The 15,472-nt window shown below is 56.6% G+C and overlaps 1 protein-coding gene across 1 annotated transcript; it reads left to right on the forward strand.

Moving 5' to 3' along the window:
• Positions 1 to 7,139: 7,139 nt before the first annotated feature.
• Positions 7,140 to 14,069, forward strand: LRFN1 (leucine rich repeat and fibronectin type III domain containing 1). Its single transcript, XM_065898828.1, has 2 exons — positions 7,140 to 8,545; positions 12,338 to 14,069. Exons 1-2 carry the CDS (start codon positions 7,140 to 7,142, stop codon positions 13,233 to 13,235), a joined length of 2,304 nt encoding a protein of 767 aa, XP_065754900.1. The 3' UTR covers positions 13,236 to 14,069.
• Positions 14,070 to 15,472: the final 1,403 nt, after the last annotated feature.

A 15,472-nucleotide genomic window follows, 5' to 3' on the forward strand; every position in this document is an offset into this window, starting at 1 on the left:
TCCACCTTGTTCTGACATTTACCATCTGTGTGACCTTAGGCAAGTGACTAAACCTCTCTGTGGCTCAATTTTCTTCATCTGTAAAATGGGGATAATAATGCGACTTCCTAATCTGGCTGCTGTGAAGAGTGTATGGAGTCATATATGTGAAGCCCTTAGATCCACTCCTGGTACATAGTAGTGTTTGACACGTGTCCACTTTTGCTGTTGCTGTTATTATTCTCCCACATCTGTTCTCCCAGCCCTGGTCCTCCACATCCTGGCAGGGAGCACCAAATACCAGGGTGAGAGGTGGGGATGGTGCCTGGGTGGTGGTGGTAATGGTGATGGTGCTGGTGAAATCTAAAGACTAGGGGGTGGGAGGTGGGATTGTGAGTGTCCCCAGGGGCATCTAATGGTTGTGAGTGGTTCACTGGAGCTTCACTAGAGGGAGGTCCACTAGAGGGAAGCTCTGCAGAGATGCCCTTGATCTGGGGGGCAGGGCAAGCTCCATGTGTTTATGTGGCTAGGAAGAATTTAGGGAAGGGGTTTAGGGGAAGACCTTGGAATCCAAATGGGATTCAAAATGGGAGGGATTTGGGCCACCAGGAAGCTGGGGAATTGCAATAAGACAGATTTTGAGGGGAGGACTTGCTGGGTTTAGGGGCCAGTGAATATCTCAAAAAGAGGTGGAAAGTGGCCTGAGATACTCAGTGGGAGAAGGGCTGGGGGTCAGCTCTTTGATAGGAGTTGGGCAAAGGGGTCTGAACAAGGAAGGAACAAGGCATTCTGGACTCCACAGAAGTCACAGGGAGGGAGAAAGGTCTTCAGGGTTCAAGAGAGAGAATAGGAATGGGGAGGAGGCTGGGTCCTCAGGAGGGCAGCACCGGTGGGGAGGAAGATCAAGAATCTGGGGCAAATTGGGCATTCTGTAAACCAAGGGGTGCCTTGGAGGGGAGGACGGTCTGGGATCTAATGGGGGTAATCAGGAACGTTTAGGGTCTCCCATGTGGGTAAGAGACATATTTGGGCCTCCTAGATGTTAGACGTGGTCTGGAGTTCCTATTGGGGGGCAGGGAATGGTTTGAGGTCGAGAGGTTAGAAGGACATAGAGGGTCCCCAGGAAGGAGTGGGATATGGTTTGTGGTCCTGAGTGGCTGTAGAACATGGTTTGGGTCCCCAAAGGGAGTAAGGCGTGATCTGGGGTCTCCCTGGATGTTGACATATAGTCTGAATCCTCTCTGGATGTTGGGGTGAGATCTGGGGGCCCTGAGTGATGGGGTGTGGTCTGGGGTCCACCTGAATGTTGGGGTATGACTTACGGTCCCTGATGGGGGTGCTGTGGATCCCCTTGGATGCTGGGATGTGGTCTGGGGTCCCCTTAGATTTGGGGGTACAGACTAAGGTCCCTGATGGGTTTGGGGCAGAGTCTGAGGTCACCAAGGAGACTAGGACATGATTTGTGGTCCTGGGTGGCTGAGGAACATGGTCTGTATTCTCAAAGGAGGTAAGGCATGATCTGGAGTCCCCCTGGGCATTGGGACACGATCCGAGGTCTCCACTGGGGCTTCAAGGGTTCCCCACGCCAGTCGGGGCGTGGTCTGGTGGTCTCCCGGGAAGCCGGCAGGGCTGGAGGTGGGGCTGGGGAGGGGTTGGGGGCGGGCCGGCAGCTCCGCAGGGGAGAGGGGTCTGCAGCTGGCCCAGGGGCGGGGGGCGGGGGCGTGCAGCCGCCCCGCCCGGCCCCTCCGGTCGGCGTCCCCTCCCCGCTTGCGGTGGTGGCGGCGGCGGGGCTCCGGCGGCGGGCGGTGCGGAGGGCGGAGCTCGGCGGCGGCTCGGGAGGGAGGCGGGAGGCGGGAGGGAGGCGGCCCCGCGGCACCGCGCCCCCTCCCCCGGCCCTCCCCCCACCATGGCGCGGAGCGAGGCAGCGGCGGCGGGGCCGGGCCCGGGGCCCCCCTTGACTGGGTGAGCGCGGCCCGCAGCGGCCAGGGAGGCGGCGGGCGGGGGCGCCGGTGTGAGCGCCGATGTGAGCGTGCGAGCGTGTGAGTGTGTGTCCGCGGCGCTGCGGCGGGCCCGGCGTGCGCTCGCGCGGCCCTCTGTGTGCCCGGCGCCGGCGTGTGCGGCGCCCTGCTTGTGTGGCCATCCGGGTGTGTGCCGGGTGTCGAGCCGAGGTGCTGTGTCCTGCCGTGCGTGTGTGTCCCCCCGGGTGGCTGCCCCTCCTGCTGTGTGTCTGGGGGGCTGTCGCGCGCCCATCGGAGGGGCTGTGTGCAGGTGTGTGTGCGTGGGTTGTATGCCCAGGTGTGGGTCCCCCACCCTACCCCCCCCCCTCAGCTAGTGTCTTCGCGCGGCTAGCTGCGTTGGGTGTTTGTGTCCGGGTTGGATGTCCATCCCAGGATCTGTGTAGCCAGGTGTGCCCGCTTGGGTGTCCATTTGTGCGTGTGTGTGCGTGTGTGTGTGTGTGTCTGCGGGTTGTGTGTCTCCGAGGGTGTGTGTCTGTGCGTCCATGTCAGGTTCCCGGCGGGGGGCTGGGGCTCAGCGCCTCGTGGGACCAGGCCTCTGTGTGGGTTTGGGGGAGGGGAGTTTGTCGCTTCCTCGGTCCATGTCAACTCCGGGGGGAGGTGGTCCTCGGCGGTCCTTGGGGGAGACGGCCATGTCTTCCCCTTCCCGGTGGCTGGGTGGGGGGGATGGGCAGCCGGTAGGTGGACAGATGGAGGGATGAGAGGCCGAGGGATGGACAGATGGGCCCTAGGGGAGGGACGCAGACCCGGCCCTTTCCCACACCCATCCCACCCCACTCCCTCACCGGCCAGATCTCCGCAGATGGGGCCGGAGTTGCCTGCATCCAGATAGCCAGGCTGAGGGACCTTTGGGCTGCTGGTGGGAGGATTGCCTTGGACCAATGCTCTACGACTCAGGCCCCCAACCCTCTGAGATTCGACCTGCTGAACTCTGACCTGGCTGGGGAGGGTTGTGCTGGGAGGGAGGGATGTTAGGATTTCTTTGGCCTGGGAAGTAGGTGGGGCGGGGGTGCCTCAGGGCTGGGAGGCATGTGTGTCCATGACTGTGTGTGACTGGGATTCTCTGCTTATCTGTTGACTGTGCCACTGTGGTTCAGTATTTTGTGTGTATATCCCTCACAGGGCAGTTGTGTGGGCCTGTTATGAGTGAACACCTGGGAGTGTCTGTGCAAAGGTGGATCTTTCTGTACCTGTGTGCTTGTTTGAGTATGTATCAGCCTTGGAAGTGTCTGTGCACGTTGTGGTTCTGTGTATGTGTGTGAGGTGTGTATTCGCGAGTGTGTACATCTGTTGGTGTAGTAATGTATCAGCTTTGTGACCATGCATCATGGGGATATGTGAAGTTGCATGAGTGTGTTTGGGCATTTAAGAGCATGCACTTGTGTATCTTTGTGCGAGTGAGCGTCTGTTATATGTGTGTGCCCCTGTGTGTTGGTGAGTGTGCAAGGGTAGATCGGTTATAGGTGCATGCACCTGGGGACACGTGGGTTTCACTGTTGTGTGTGTGCATCTGTGTGTGAGTGTACAAGGGAAAAGGCAATATTGTATGTGTGGTTGTGTGTCGGTGTGTCAACCTTGAGGGTATGTGTCTATACTGTGAGTCCATTTTTGTGTTCACGTTGGTCTCTGGGGGTGGGGTTGTGTATGTTCAAATACATATATTCAGGATGATATGCGCACATGTGCCTGTGTCCTTGACACAAGGCTGACCCCACTTATGGGCCCAGTGAATTGGCGCCCATGTGGCATGACCTGTGGTATGCTGGGATCCATGGATACAAGTGTGCCCACATCCTGGACCAAGAGCCTGTTGAGGGCAGGGGGCACACAGATCATGCTGCTGTGTCCATGGAAATCCAGATGGAGAGTCGTGGGTTGTGGGCCCATGTGGGTTTTGGCATGTCCACACATGTTGGTGTGACAGTGGTGTGATGGTGAAGATGAGAATCTCTGGTCCTCCCCCAGCTCCTGGTACTGTTCAGGTCTTTGAAGTTGGGGGACTGGGATGTGGATTCTGGAAGGAGGAGGCTGGGAGCCTAGAATCCTGGGTTTGAAGGAGAAGAGGGCTGGGGGGCCAGAGTCCTGTGTCTTGAGAAAGGAAGGAACTGAGACCTGGACTCTTGAATCTGAGGGAAGGGGAGGGTGGGGTTCTTAGCCTCTTGAGCCCCCAGAGGACAAAGGACAAAAGTCCTAGACTCTTGGGTTTTGGAGGGTGAACAGTCTTAGGCCCAGACTCCTTGGTTTCCAGAGATGACTTCCTGGGTCCACCTGAGACTGTGCAGAATCTGTAGCAGGAGAGCTGAGAGAGTGATCACACCAGGGACTTCCTTGGCTGAGATGGTCTCTGAGGCAGGTCTCCGGAGAGGAGCCAGAAGAATGTTAACGGTGTGGTTTTGTTCCTTTGCAGGTACTGGCCCAGGCCCTGATTCCCTGAAGAGAGGTGAGTGGGGGTCCCACAGGCTGGGGAGAGAGATGTGGAGTGACTGGGCTTGTTCTGAGCCAACTGGAGGCCTGGAACACTGCCTTGTATGGATTTCAGTGGCGGGTATGGCAGGGACCAGGTGCCCCCCAGGCTGGGGGGTAGGGACAAGGTCAGAAACATCGTGTTTGGGTAAGGGCTCGAAAGAACCGTGGCATGGGTGGTAGGTGGTGGTCTCAGACCTGGAGGCATCCCCTTTCAGGATGAGTCAAGTGGTCGGAAAAGGGAAGTTTCCACATATCGGTAAAGGATCCAAAAGAGTTTCCTGACGTGATAGGACCCTGCATTTGGAGAGTGGCATGGATATAGTTTACCATTGTGTGTGTGTATGTGCATGTACGTGGGAAAACCTCCTGATACTCAGACCTGCTGGTGGCTGAGAAAAAGCCAGAGAAAACGATAATTTAACGCTAATAACAGCTAACGTTTATATAGTGTTTACTCTGTTTATATAGTGTTTACTCTAAGCATGTTGCAGTGTATTATCTCATCTAATCCTCACAATAATCCTGTGATTGTAGCAGGTGCTATCATCCTTGAGGCACAAAGAGAGGAGGTCAGCTGATTAAAGTCACACTGCAGGGAACTGGGGGTGTGAACCTGGAAAGATTGGGGCCAGATTCGGTCTGGCAAGGCTGCACTGCCTCTTGATGAATGTTAGCTATTTTCAGTGTTATTATTACGGTTTCAACTTGAGTCCCACCCAAGCTGTGGGACTTCCCGTTGCATAGATTGTGGTTCTGAGCCCTAGAGACCCTACTGCCAAGCGGGTACAGAGCTGGGCCTCCTACCTTGGGAGCGCCACCTCCCAGGCCAGGGTTTTCTGTCCATTGTAGAGCAGTGTCCTGGAGGGAATGCAAGACAAATTAGTGGGGGGCCTCAGAGATGGTGGGATACCCTGACTTTGCCTTTTTCTCTCTTCAGCCCCATCACCGTCTCCCTCAGTCTCTCTCTCTCTTCCCGTCTTTATCTGTCTCTATAACACTCTTACTTTCTCTTCCTGTCTCTCCCCCTCTCCATCTCTGTGTCTCAGTCTCTCTTTTCTGTGTGTGTCTCCTCCACCCAGTTTTTCTGGCTCTCTTTGCTTCAGTCTTACTGTCTCTTCACCTTTCTTTCAGATTCTTTCTCTTGTTATCTCTTTGTCTCTCTCTCTGAATCTGTCTCTCTGTAACTGCGAGTCCATCTCTCCCTCCCCCTCGTCTCTGTCTCTTGGTCCCTTCTCTGTGTCCACAGTCGCCCTCCCCATGGGCCGAAGGATCAAGGCCACATCAGGTCACAGGCCCCAAATGCAGATTCCTGGGAGGTGGGCCAGCAGGGACTGGGGCATGGGGTGGGGTGAAAACAGTTTCAGGGACCCCCCCTTCCCATCCTTTTCTCCTCACCCCCCACCCACCCTGTGTTGTGATGGGAGTTGACATGTCGTGGGCTGCAGCTGCCGCAGGGGGAATCCCTGCCGGAAGGTTTTGCCTGGAGCAGAGGCACAGCCTGATTTTGTGTGTGTGAGTGTGTGTGTGTGTGTGTGTGTGTGAGTGTGTGTGTGTGTAGGCATATATGGGGCCTTGTGTTGTGCCCATTAATGTGAGCATGAAAGCCTGCCCCCTGTGTGGGAGCTCAGCAGAGCCCAGGATGAAACCAGCCTCAGAGAAAGACTTCTCAAGACTGAGCAGGGAGACTGATGTGTTTTTCTCAGCCTCTCCCACCTTCAGAACCCCTCTGCTACAGCCAGAGGTTGCGGGGGGTGTATTACCCTTAACATTTACTGAATACTTACTGTGTGCCAGGCCCGATGCTCAGTGACCCCTATGAATGAGTTCATGGAACTCTTGCAGCAACCCAATGAAGACAGTACAATTATCAGACCATTTTACAAATCAGGAAATTATGGCCTAGTTAGGGAAAATCATTGGTTTGGGGTCACAGAGCTAGCAAGCTGGGGATGCCAGGATTTGAACCTGAGTCTATTTGATCTAAAGCCCTTGCTCTTAATAATAGTGCACATTTCTATCTCTGGCACATATTGGACACGATGATAATAATAATAATTATCCACTTACATGTATTGAACACATTTTATGTGCTGGGCACTGTTCTGAGTATACCATGCTCATTAATCCATTTAATCCTCACAGAGGTAAGGCCTGTTTTTATCTCCATTTTACAGATGAAGAAACCGAGATTCAGAGAGGTTCAGACACTTGCCCGAGGTCACACAGCTAGTAAGTGTCAGAGCTGGAATTTGAACCCAGGGAGTATGGCTTTGAAATCCATGACTTTAAGCCCTAGTCAGCAGTGATTTTTTCAAAATATATCATGGGTAGTGGAAGACACAGGCTGGGCCAGATGACATCCCTCTGGTTGTGAGATTATAAGAGGTCTGGGAGCTCCTAGAAGAAGGGCAGAGGTGGGTAGGACACTCAGAGGTGGGGCAGTGGTAATTTGCCAAGCAGCAATGGAAATACTGCTACCTATTAACAAGTGCATGCCAGCTGATGATCAGTCTTGTCACTGTTCTAAAGGACCCGCTTGTCAGGAAGGGAGGGATCTGGGTCGGACTCCTAGCAGGAAATCCCAGGGTGGCCAGGCTGGTGGTCAAGCCCTACGCCTGGGTGACCCTTCTCCTTCCTTGCAGATCTCGCCTCCCACTCCTCCCGTCTTCCCGCTGCACCATGGCTCCGGGCCCCTTCTCCTCGGCGCTCCTCTCACTGCCGCCTGCTGCCCTGCCCTTTCTGCTGCTTCTCTGGGCGGGGGCATCTCGAGGCCAGCCCTGCCCCGGCCGCTGCATCTGCCAGAACGTGGCGCCCACGCTGACCATGCTGTGCGCCAAGACCGGCTTGCTCTTTGTGCCTCCGGCCATCGACCGGCGCGTGGTGGAGCTGCGGCTCACCGACAACTTCATCGCGGCCGTCCGCCGCCGAGACTTCGCTAACATGACCAGCCTGGTGCACCTCACCCTCTCCCGGAACACCATCGGCCAGGTGGCGGCCGGCGCCTTTGCAGACCTCCGCGCCCTCCGCGCCCTGCACCTCGACAGCAACCGCTTGGCGGAGGTCCGGGGCGACCAGCTCCGCGGCTTGGGCAACCTCCGCCACCTGATCCTCGGCAATAACCAGATCCGCCGGGTGGAGTCGGCCGCCTTCGACGCCTTTCTCTCCACCGTGGAGGACCTGGATCTGTCCTACAACAACTTGGAGGCCCTGCCGTGGGAGGCCGTAGGCCAGATGGTGAACCTAAACACCCTCACGCTGGACCACAACCTGATCGACCACATCGCCGAAGGTACCTTCGTGCAGCTTCACAAACTGGTTCGCCTGGACATGACCTCCAACCGCCTGCATAAACTGCCCCCTGACGGGCTCTTCCTGAGGTCCCAAGGCCCCGGGCCAAAGCCACCCACGCCGCTCACGGTCAGCTTCGGCGGCAACCCCTTGCACTGCAACTGCGAGCTGCTCTGGCTGCGGCGGCTGACGAGGGAGGATGACCTGGAGACGTGCGCCACCCCTGAGCACCTCGCCGACCGCTACTTCTGGTCCATCCCCGAGGAGGAGTTCCTGTGTGAGCCTCCGCTGATGACTCGGCAGGCAGGCGGCCGGGCCCTGGTGGTGGAGGGCCAGGCGGTCAGCCTGCGGTGCCGCGCCGTGGGTGACCCTGAGCCGGTAGTGCACTGGGTGGCACCTGATGGGCGGTTGCTGGGGAACTCGAGCCGGACCCGGGTCCGGGGGGATGGGACACTGGATGTAACCATCACCACCTTGCGGGACAGTGGCACGTTCACTTGTATAGCCTCCAACGCCGCCGGGGAAGCCACGGCACCGGTGGAGGTGTGCGTGGTGCCTCTGCCTCTGATGGCGCCCCCACCGGCCGCCCCACCACCTCTCACCGAGCCTGGCTCCTCGGACATCGCCACACCGGGCCGACCTGGTGCCAATGAATCTGGGGCTGAGCGCCGGCTTGTGGCTGCCGAGCTCACCTCCAGCTCCGTGCTCATCCGCTGGCCAGCCCAGAGGCCCGTGCCTGGCATCCGCATGTACCAGGTCCAGTACAACAGCTCCGCAGATGACTCCCTTGTGTACAGGTGGGTGCTGCAGTCCCAGGACCTCCTCCCACCCCAGGGGCCCTCCTTCCCATCTGCCGGCTCACTAGGCCTTCTTGCTCAGCTGGGGTTCTAGATGGGTATGTAGAGTGGTCTCCGGCTCTCATTTGCCATATTTCCTTCTCTCTCTCTTTCTGTCTCACTGTCTTTGTGTTTCACACATTTTGCATATCTTCGTTTAGCACCCACATGAGCCAGACCAGGGCTGGGCACTGGAGTTATGACTGTGAGTGCGTCCAGCGTGATCCCTGCTCTCATGGGGCTCATGGTCTACATCACTGCTCGCCAAAGGTGTCTGATTGTCTACCTTGTCAGTTAAACATTCTAGAGCATGAAATATACTCCCACATATATATTTAGTTACATTTATATTTGGAAATTATATACCAGTGCTACTGTATCAATACATTGGGTACATTATAGAGACAGAACAGTATGAGAAAAAGATATAAATACAAATTATTTCCACCATCCATTGGGTTAGAAGCCATCGCCCCAGTGAGGACAGACACGTGTGGTGTAGACAGATGTTAAAGAGTTACTTTCCCCCATCATGTGTTTTTCTCTTGTTCTCGCCATGTCTCTGACTGTACCTTCTCTCCCTCCTGCCCTCATGAGGCACTAAGCCCCTGCTCTCTGCTAGGCCCTGAGCTGGGTGCAGGGGACACAGGGAGACCAAGAGAGCAGTCCCTGCCCTCAGGGAGCTCATAGCCCAGAGGGAGGAGGCAGTACAGGATGAATTAACAGCCTTGGCCTTGCGTTGCCTCTCCAGCTGGGTAGTTTTTGAGTGTGGCTCACAGCCACAGACCTGGCACACGGTGGGAGAGTTTGAAAGGTGGTTGTGGACTCTGTGGACGTCTCTCCTTCATCCTGGTTCTGCCTCCCTCGGACACACTGTAGAGTGCCCACTGAATGCTTAATCCTGTGTTTGACTTCACTTGGGGGCGCCAGAGCGGGTGGAGCCATTTCCCCACCCGTGGGCAACCTCAGATCTTGGGGGTGCTCAGACCTGCACTGAGAAGTCTGCCTCTTGGGCTCCATCTTCACCTTGCCCAGCGTTCTCTTGGCCACGGTCCTGGCACACAGTAGGCATTTTCCCATTGTTGGTTGAATGAGTAGATGCCTCCCTTTTTTCTTGTCTCTGTCATCCTCATTTTCCTCTCTTTTTGAATCTGGTCACCAAACACTGAATAAATGCCTACTGCATGCCAGTTTCCATGCTGGGCCCGGGCCTACTGAGATGGATCAAACACTGGCCCAGTCTTACAAACATTAGGGCAAACAAATGAACAAAACAAAAACTTTTATAACGTGCTACCAAGGATTCTACTCCATTCGACCTTCCCAACTCTGCTGTGAGGCAGCCATGATCCCCCTCCCACTTTACAGACAGGGGAAAGTGAGGCTCAGTTGGGGGAAGTCACTTGCTCAAGGTCACACAGAAAGAGGCAGAGCCAGGATTCCAGTTCTTACCCTTCTAACACCTAATTCTGCCCTTTTTACACTGAACACATGTTTATCGAGCACCTACTGTTTGCCAGGCAGGGATTAGGGGAGATGGATAATACATTTCTGTAAACAGCTCTTGGTTTCTGTGATTCTCCACCTCTCTCTTTCTCTTTTCCTTCTCTCTCTAACCCATGGTCACCACATGATGGAGTGGAGGGAGGTTTACAGGTCCCCAGATCCTGCATGTATGCCGACGTTGGTGGCCCTCTGTCTCCAGCTGGGCAACAGACCCTGGGACTCTTCCATTCCCTGTAGGGCCACAGTTCCAATCCTCCGTCCCCCATTGCAGGCCCCTGTGCTACAGCACTGCAGGGGTTAACTTCCTCACTGCCGCCATGGGCGGAGGTGACAACCAACCAGAAGCCTGCTCTGCTGCTTGCTTGGGTCTTACAGCCAATTAGAGACACATGGGCTCAAGCTTTCTTAAGGAGCCAACCTCTGTCCTTGGAAAGGGGGGAGTCCCTAGCAACTGGTTATTTTGGGGGAAGGAGCAAAAAGAATCCAAGGCTCTTTGAGAAGGGATGATGAGAGGAAGAGGAAGACTTAGAGCCAGGGGCCCAAGGTTGGATGGGGTTGGGGGGGCACTGGTCTGTGAAATGGCAGGCAGGGGGAGAGTCAGAGAGGTAGTTGGCCTTTATGAGGTGGTGAGGGCCTTACCTGAAGTCTTTCGGTGGGAGGATGGCTCTTGGTGGTGGTGGAACCTTCTGGAGGTGGAGGAACTGAGGTGGGTTTCGGGACCAGAAGGTGGCCTGTGGAGATGGGGGCATGGCCTTTAGAGGAGGTGGCGCTCCTGCAGCGTAGTCCCCACGCAGATGAAGAGGCGGTTCTTGTCTCTGGTGACCCACTAAGAGCTTTGTGGGAGAGGAGAGCTTGCGAGATTGAGTGCATGCAAATCTATGTGGATGTGGCAGTCCCAGGTTAACCGAGGCTGGACATGAAAGGGATGTGCCAACAGAAGAGGGGCAAGGCCTAGTGGGAATGGCCTTATAGACGCGGAGGAGCACAGCTGGCAGGAGAGTGTGAGCCACAGCACGGGTTACTGGCCAGCATCGTGTGGGACGCAAGCTGTTAGTGAAATTATTAAGTGCCAGGCTTTGGCTATGTTAACTCATCATCCTTCACGCCATCTCTATGGAGTAGGAATTGTTAATACCCCCATTTGGGGGAAATGAGACACAGAGAGGTTAAGAAACTTGCCTGAGGTCACAGAGCTAGCAAGGAGCAGAAGAGAACTCAAAACCTGGCATCATGGCTCTCAGACGTTGTCAGCTTAACCACTTCTCTACACTGCTGCTCATTTGAGGGCAGGGGCCCATAGCAAGAAAGGAGCATGCTTTCTTGGCTACATTTGCCCCAATTATGGATGAAACTTACCGGGGGGCATGCTTTAGTGACTTCAGGCAGTATAGGGGCAGGGCATGCACAGAGTGGTTGCCTTTATTACCTGGACACGTGCGGGACATGCAAAGAGTGGACATGGTCCTAGGCACAGTAGGGGAACCATCTCCAGTGGACCGTTGTGGGGTGTGGCTTGGAAGGCACCTGTCAATCAGAAGGGAAGTGGCCTTTAGCCCTGGCCCCTTAGTAGGTGGAAATATGTAGTTGAGGGGCTTGGAAATTGTCCCAGAAGATAGATGCAGCTACGAGATGTGTATACCCAAGGATGTACAGATGAGGGGGAGTGGTCTGTATCATGGTTTCCCCGAAAGGACAAGAATGTGTAGAAGAGAGGAACTAGAAGAGCACCCATTGCCCCAGTAGGAGTAAGACGGGGTGTGAGGTGACCTCACTGTCCACTTGAGTGAGGGTGGGGCATGTAGGTAAGGGGGCGTGTCCTGTAGCATCCATCCCCTTAAAGGTGGGAATATGTAGATAAGAATGCTTGAATGGCATTTGTCCTAGTAGGAATGAGACACTGCTAGGGAGCATGCCCCTTGAGGGCAGGGCATAAAAACTGTAGCATTCCTCCCTGGCAGGGGCCAGGATATGTAGATGAGGGTAGATGAATGGCTAAAATTATCCTAGTAGGTGATGAGACACGGACAGGGGGTGGGTCTGAGGGTGGGGCATGCAGATAAGGGGCATGGGCTGTATCAAAGGCCCTGAGAGGGTGAGAATTTGTTGCTTGAATGGCTGCTGTTGTCCCAGTAGAGGGTGAGCCACTGGTAGGGATGTATCGTTTGGTCCCCGCGGGTGGGACATGCAACTGAAGCATCGCGGTTCAGAGTGGAGCTAACCCCGCGCTGATCCCGCCCCCTCCCGCAGGATGATCCCATCCACCAGCCAGACCTTCCTGGTGAATGATCTGGCAGCGGGCCGCGCCTACGACCTGTGCGTGCTGGCCGTCTACGACGATGGGGCCACGGCGCTGCCCGCCACCCGAGTGGTGGGCTGCGTGCAGTTTACCACGGCGGGGGATCCCGCGCCCTGCCGCCCACTGAGGGCCCATTTCTTGGGCGGCACCATGATCATCGCCATCGGGGGTGTCATTGTCGCCTCCGTCCTCGTTTTCATAGTTCTGCTTATGATTCGCTACAAGGTCTACGGCGATGGGGATGGCCGCCGAGTCAAGGGCACCTCCAGGTCGCCTCCGCGGGTCAGCCACGTGTGCTCTCAGACCAACGGCGCAGGCGCAACGCAAGCCCCGCCCCCGCCGGCGCAAGACCGCTACGAGGCGCTGCGCGAGGTGCCAGCTCCGGCTGCGGCGGTGGCCGTCGAGGCAAAGGCCGTGGCGGCCGACACGGCTTCCGCGGAACCGGAGGCGGTCCTTGGACGCTCCCTGGGCGGCTCAGCCACCTCGCTGTGCCTGCTGCCGTCCGAGGAAACCTCCGGGGAGGAGTCCCGGGCCGCGGCTGGCCCTCGGAGGAGCCGTTCTGGGGCCCTGGGACCGCTGGCTTCCCCCACTTTAGCTCTGGTTCCTGGGGGAGCCCCGGCCCGGCCGAGACCGCAGCAGCGCTATTCGTTTGACGGGGACTACGGGGCGCTCTTCCAGAGCCACAGTTACCCGCGCCGCGCCCGGCGGACAAAGCGCCACCGGTCCACGCCGCACCTGGACGGGGCCGGAGGGGGCGCGGCCGGGGAGGACGGAGACCTGGGGCTGGGCGCCGCCAGGGCGCGCCTGGCCTTTACCAGCACCGAGTGGATGCTGGAGAGTACCGTGTGAGCGGCTGGCGGGCGACGGGACGCCTGGGTGCCGCGGACAAACGCCCAGCCGCCCGGACGCCGGGGCAGGACTCGGGGGACAAAGCTCCGAGCAAAGACGTCGGACTGCAGGGGAGGCGTGCCCTTCTCCTCCCTGGAGGGGGTGGGCGGCCTGGGCTGCGGCCCGAAGTCACGCCCCCGCGCTTAGGGGGGTTTGAGGGTGGGCCGCCGAGCTCCTCTCCCCCACGGACTTTAAGCCCCCCTCCTGCCCCTCCCCCCGCGCGCTCGCGGACCTCGCTGGAGCCGGTGCCTTACACAGCGAAGCGCGGGGAGGGGCAGGGCCCCCCCGACACTGCAGCACTGAGACACGAGACCCCTCCCCCCGCCCGGGACCCGGGGCAGGGGCGAGGGACCCATTTCTTGTATCTGGCTGGACTAGATCCTATTCTGTCCCGCGGAGGCCTCCAAAGCCCCCACCCTCCACCCCATTCAATTCCCTGGTCCCGTCGGGTCTGGCTTGGGGTGCCCCTTTCTCTGTTCCCTTCGTTTGTCTCTGTCGCGCCCTCTGTCGTCTCTGTCTTACGTCCTTCCCTGTTTGTCTCTTATTTCTCTGTCCCGTCATCTCTTCTCCCTCTGAACTCCCGTATTGCGTCCAGCCTCCTTGTCTCTCCAGATTATATCTCCCCAGTACACATTCTCCCGGGCAGGTCCCACTGGAAGGACCAGACTCTCCCCTATTCCTTCCTCTTAACCCCCAAATAAATCCCCACATGAACAAAATCCAAAACCAAATCCCCCTCCCTACCGGAGCCGGGACCCTCCGCCGCAGGAGAATTAAACATTTTTCTGTGTCTGAGGCCACTCTGCTGACCTCTGTGTGTGCCCATGTGTCTTGGGGAGGTTGAGGGGGAGGGTGACCTAGATTACAGCGTAAGGGCTCTTAAGTGAGTCTGAAGGTAGGACAGCTAACTGGGCCCAGGAAGATTTGCAGACAGTTTCCTACCCTCTGAGAGACTTAGAGGTGGGGAATAATATGTCAAAAACAAAACAAACAAAACCCCGAAGGCACAAACAATAGCTAAGGCTTAGTGAGTGCTTGCTGTGTGCCAAGCACTTAATTCGTTTAATCCTCACAACAGCCCTAGGACATCAGTACCATTATCCCATTTTATAGATGAGTAAATTGAGGCCCAGAAGTAAAGTAACTTGCCCCAGGTCACATAACCAGAAGGTGGCAAAATTGGGTTTTAAAAAGGCAGGCAGGTTTCTGAATCTTTAGTGCTGAGCAGCTAGGAAATGTTCATTCTACACACAGGCGTTATGCTAAGCACAGCTCATCTCTCCAAGGTCGGACGGCTGTTGGAGGCAGATGCATTTGGTCCCATTTTACAGACAGGAATCTGCACCCGAGAGCGGTGAAGTCACGTGCCCGAGGCTCCCCTGGTGAAGAAATTGGAGACCTGGCAGTTTGACCTCAGTATCTGTTCCTCACCACTACCAAATGTAGCCTCTGATGTCTGTGTCTGGAGGCTAGGGAATGGCCCCAAGGACCTTAGTTAGCTGAGCGTGGGTATCCAAAGCCAGCCTGGTGGGGGAGGGGACGAGGGAAAGGGCTCATTGGTCATGCTGTCTGGAATCTGAGGGCTCTTAGGTAGAGAAGGGGTCTGCTTAGGGCGCAGGGCTTGGTGTGGGGAGGGGAGTTTCTCAGGTGAAGGTGTGGGCTGTGGCTGGGGAAGGGAAGTTGTTTTGGCGTGTGGGCCCTGCAGTGAAAACGCTTTCCCAATCCTGGGGAAGAAGGAAGAAGGCCTCATGCCAGCCAGGGGCCTCCTGAGGCCTGGGGAGGAGGAGAGAAAGACAGAAATAGAAACAGAGCAGGAGGGAGGGGAATGGATCTGGGCAGACAGGGTGGTAGGCAGCAAGGACAGAGGCACCAGAGAATCACAGGCCAGAATCACCCAGTGGCCTAGCCACACTTATCTATCTCAGTCATCACGACTCCTGGGTACTGAGGGCTTCCCACACACCAGGCACTGTGCTCACAAACCCTCCCTCATGCATGAATAGAGAGTATGCAGCTCAGCCCCTGGCACAGAGCACTCACAAAATGGACTTAAGACAGTAAGCACGATTACATCTATACTCTGCAACAGATGTGTGCGGTGTGCGCACCCTCTTATTTATTTTTGGATAGGTAAGAAGTGGGTTTACTTAGATACACGCTCCACAGACAGAGTGTGGGCCATCTCAGAAGGCAAGAGG

Source organism: Phocoena phocoena, chromosome 20 (assembly GCF_963924675.1).
Source record: "Phocoena phocoena chromosome 20, mPhoPho1.1, whole genome shotgun sequence".
Lineage (NCBI taxonomy): Eukaryota > Metazoa > Chordata > Mammalia > Artiodactyla > Phocoenidae > Phocoena > Phocoena phocoena.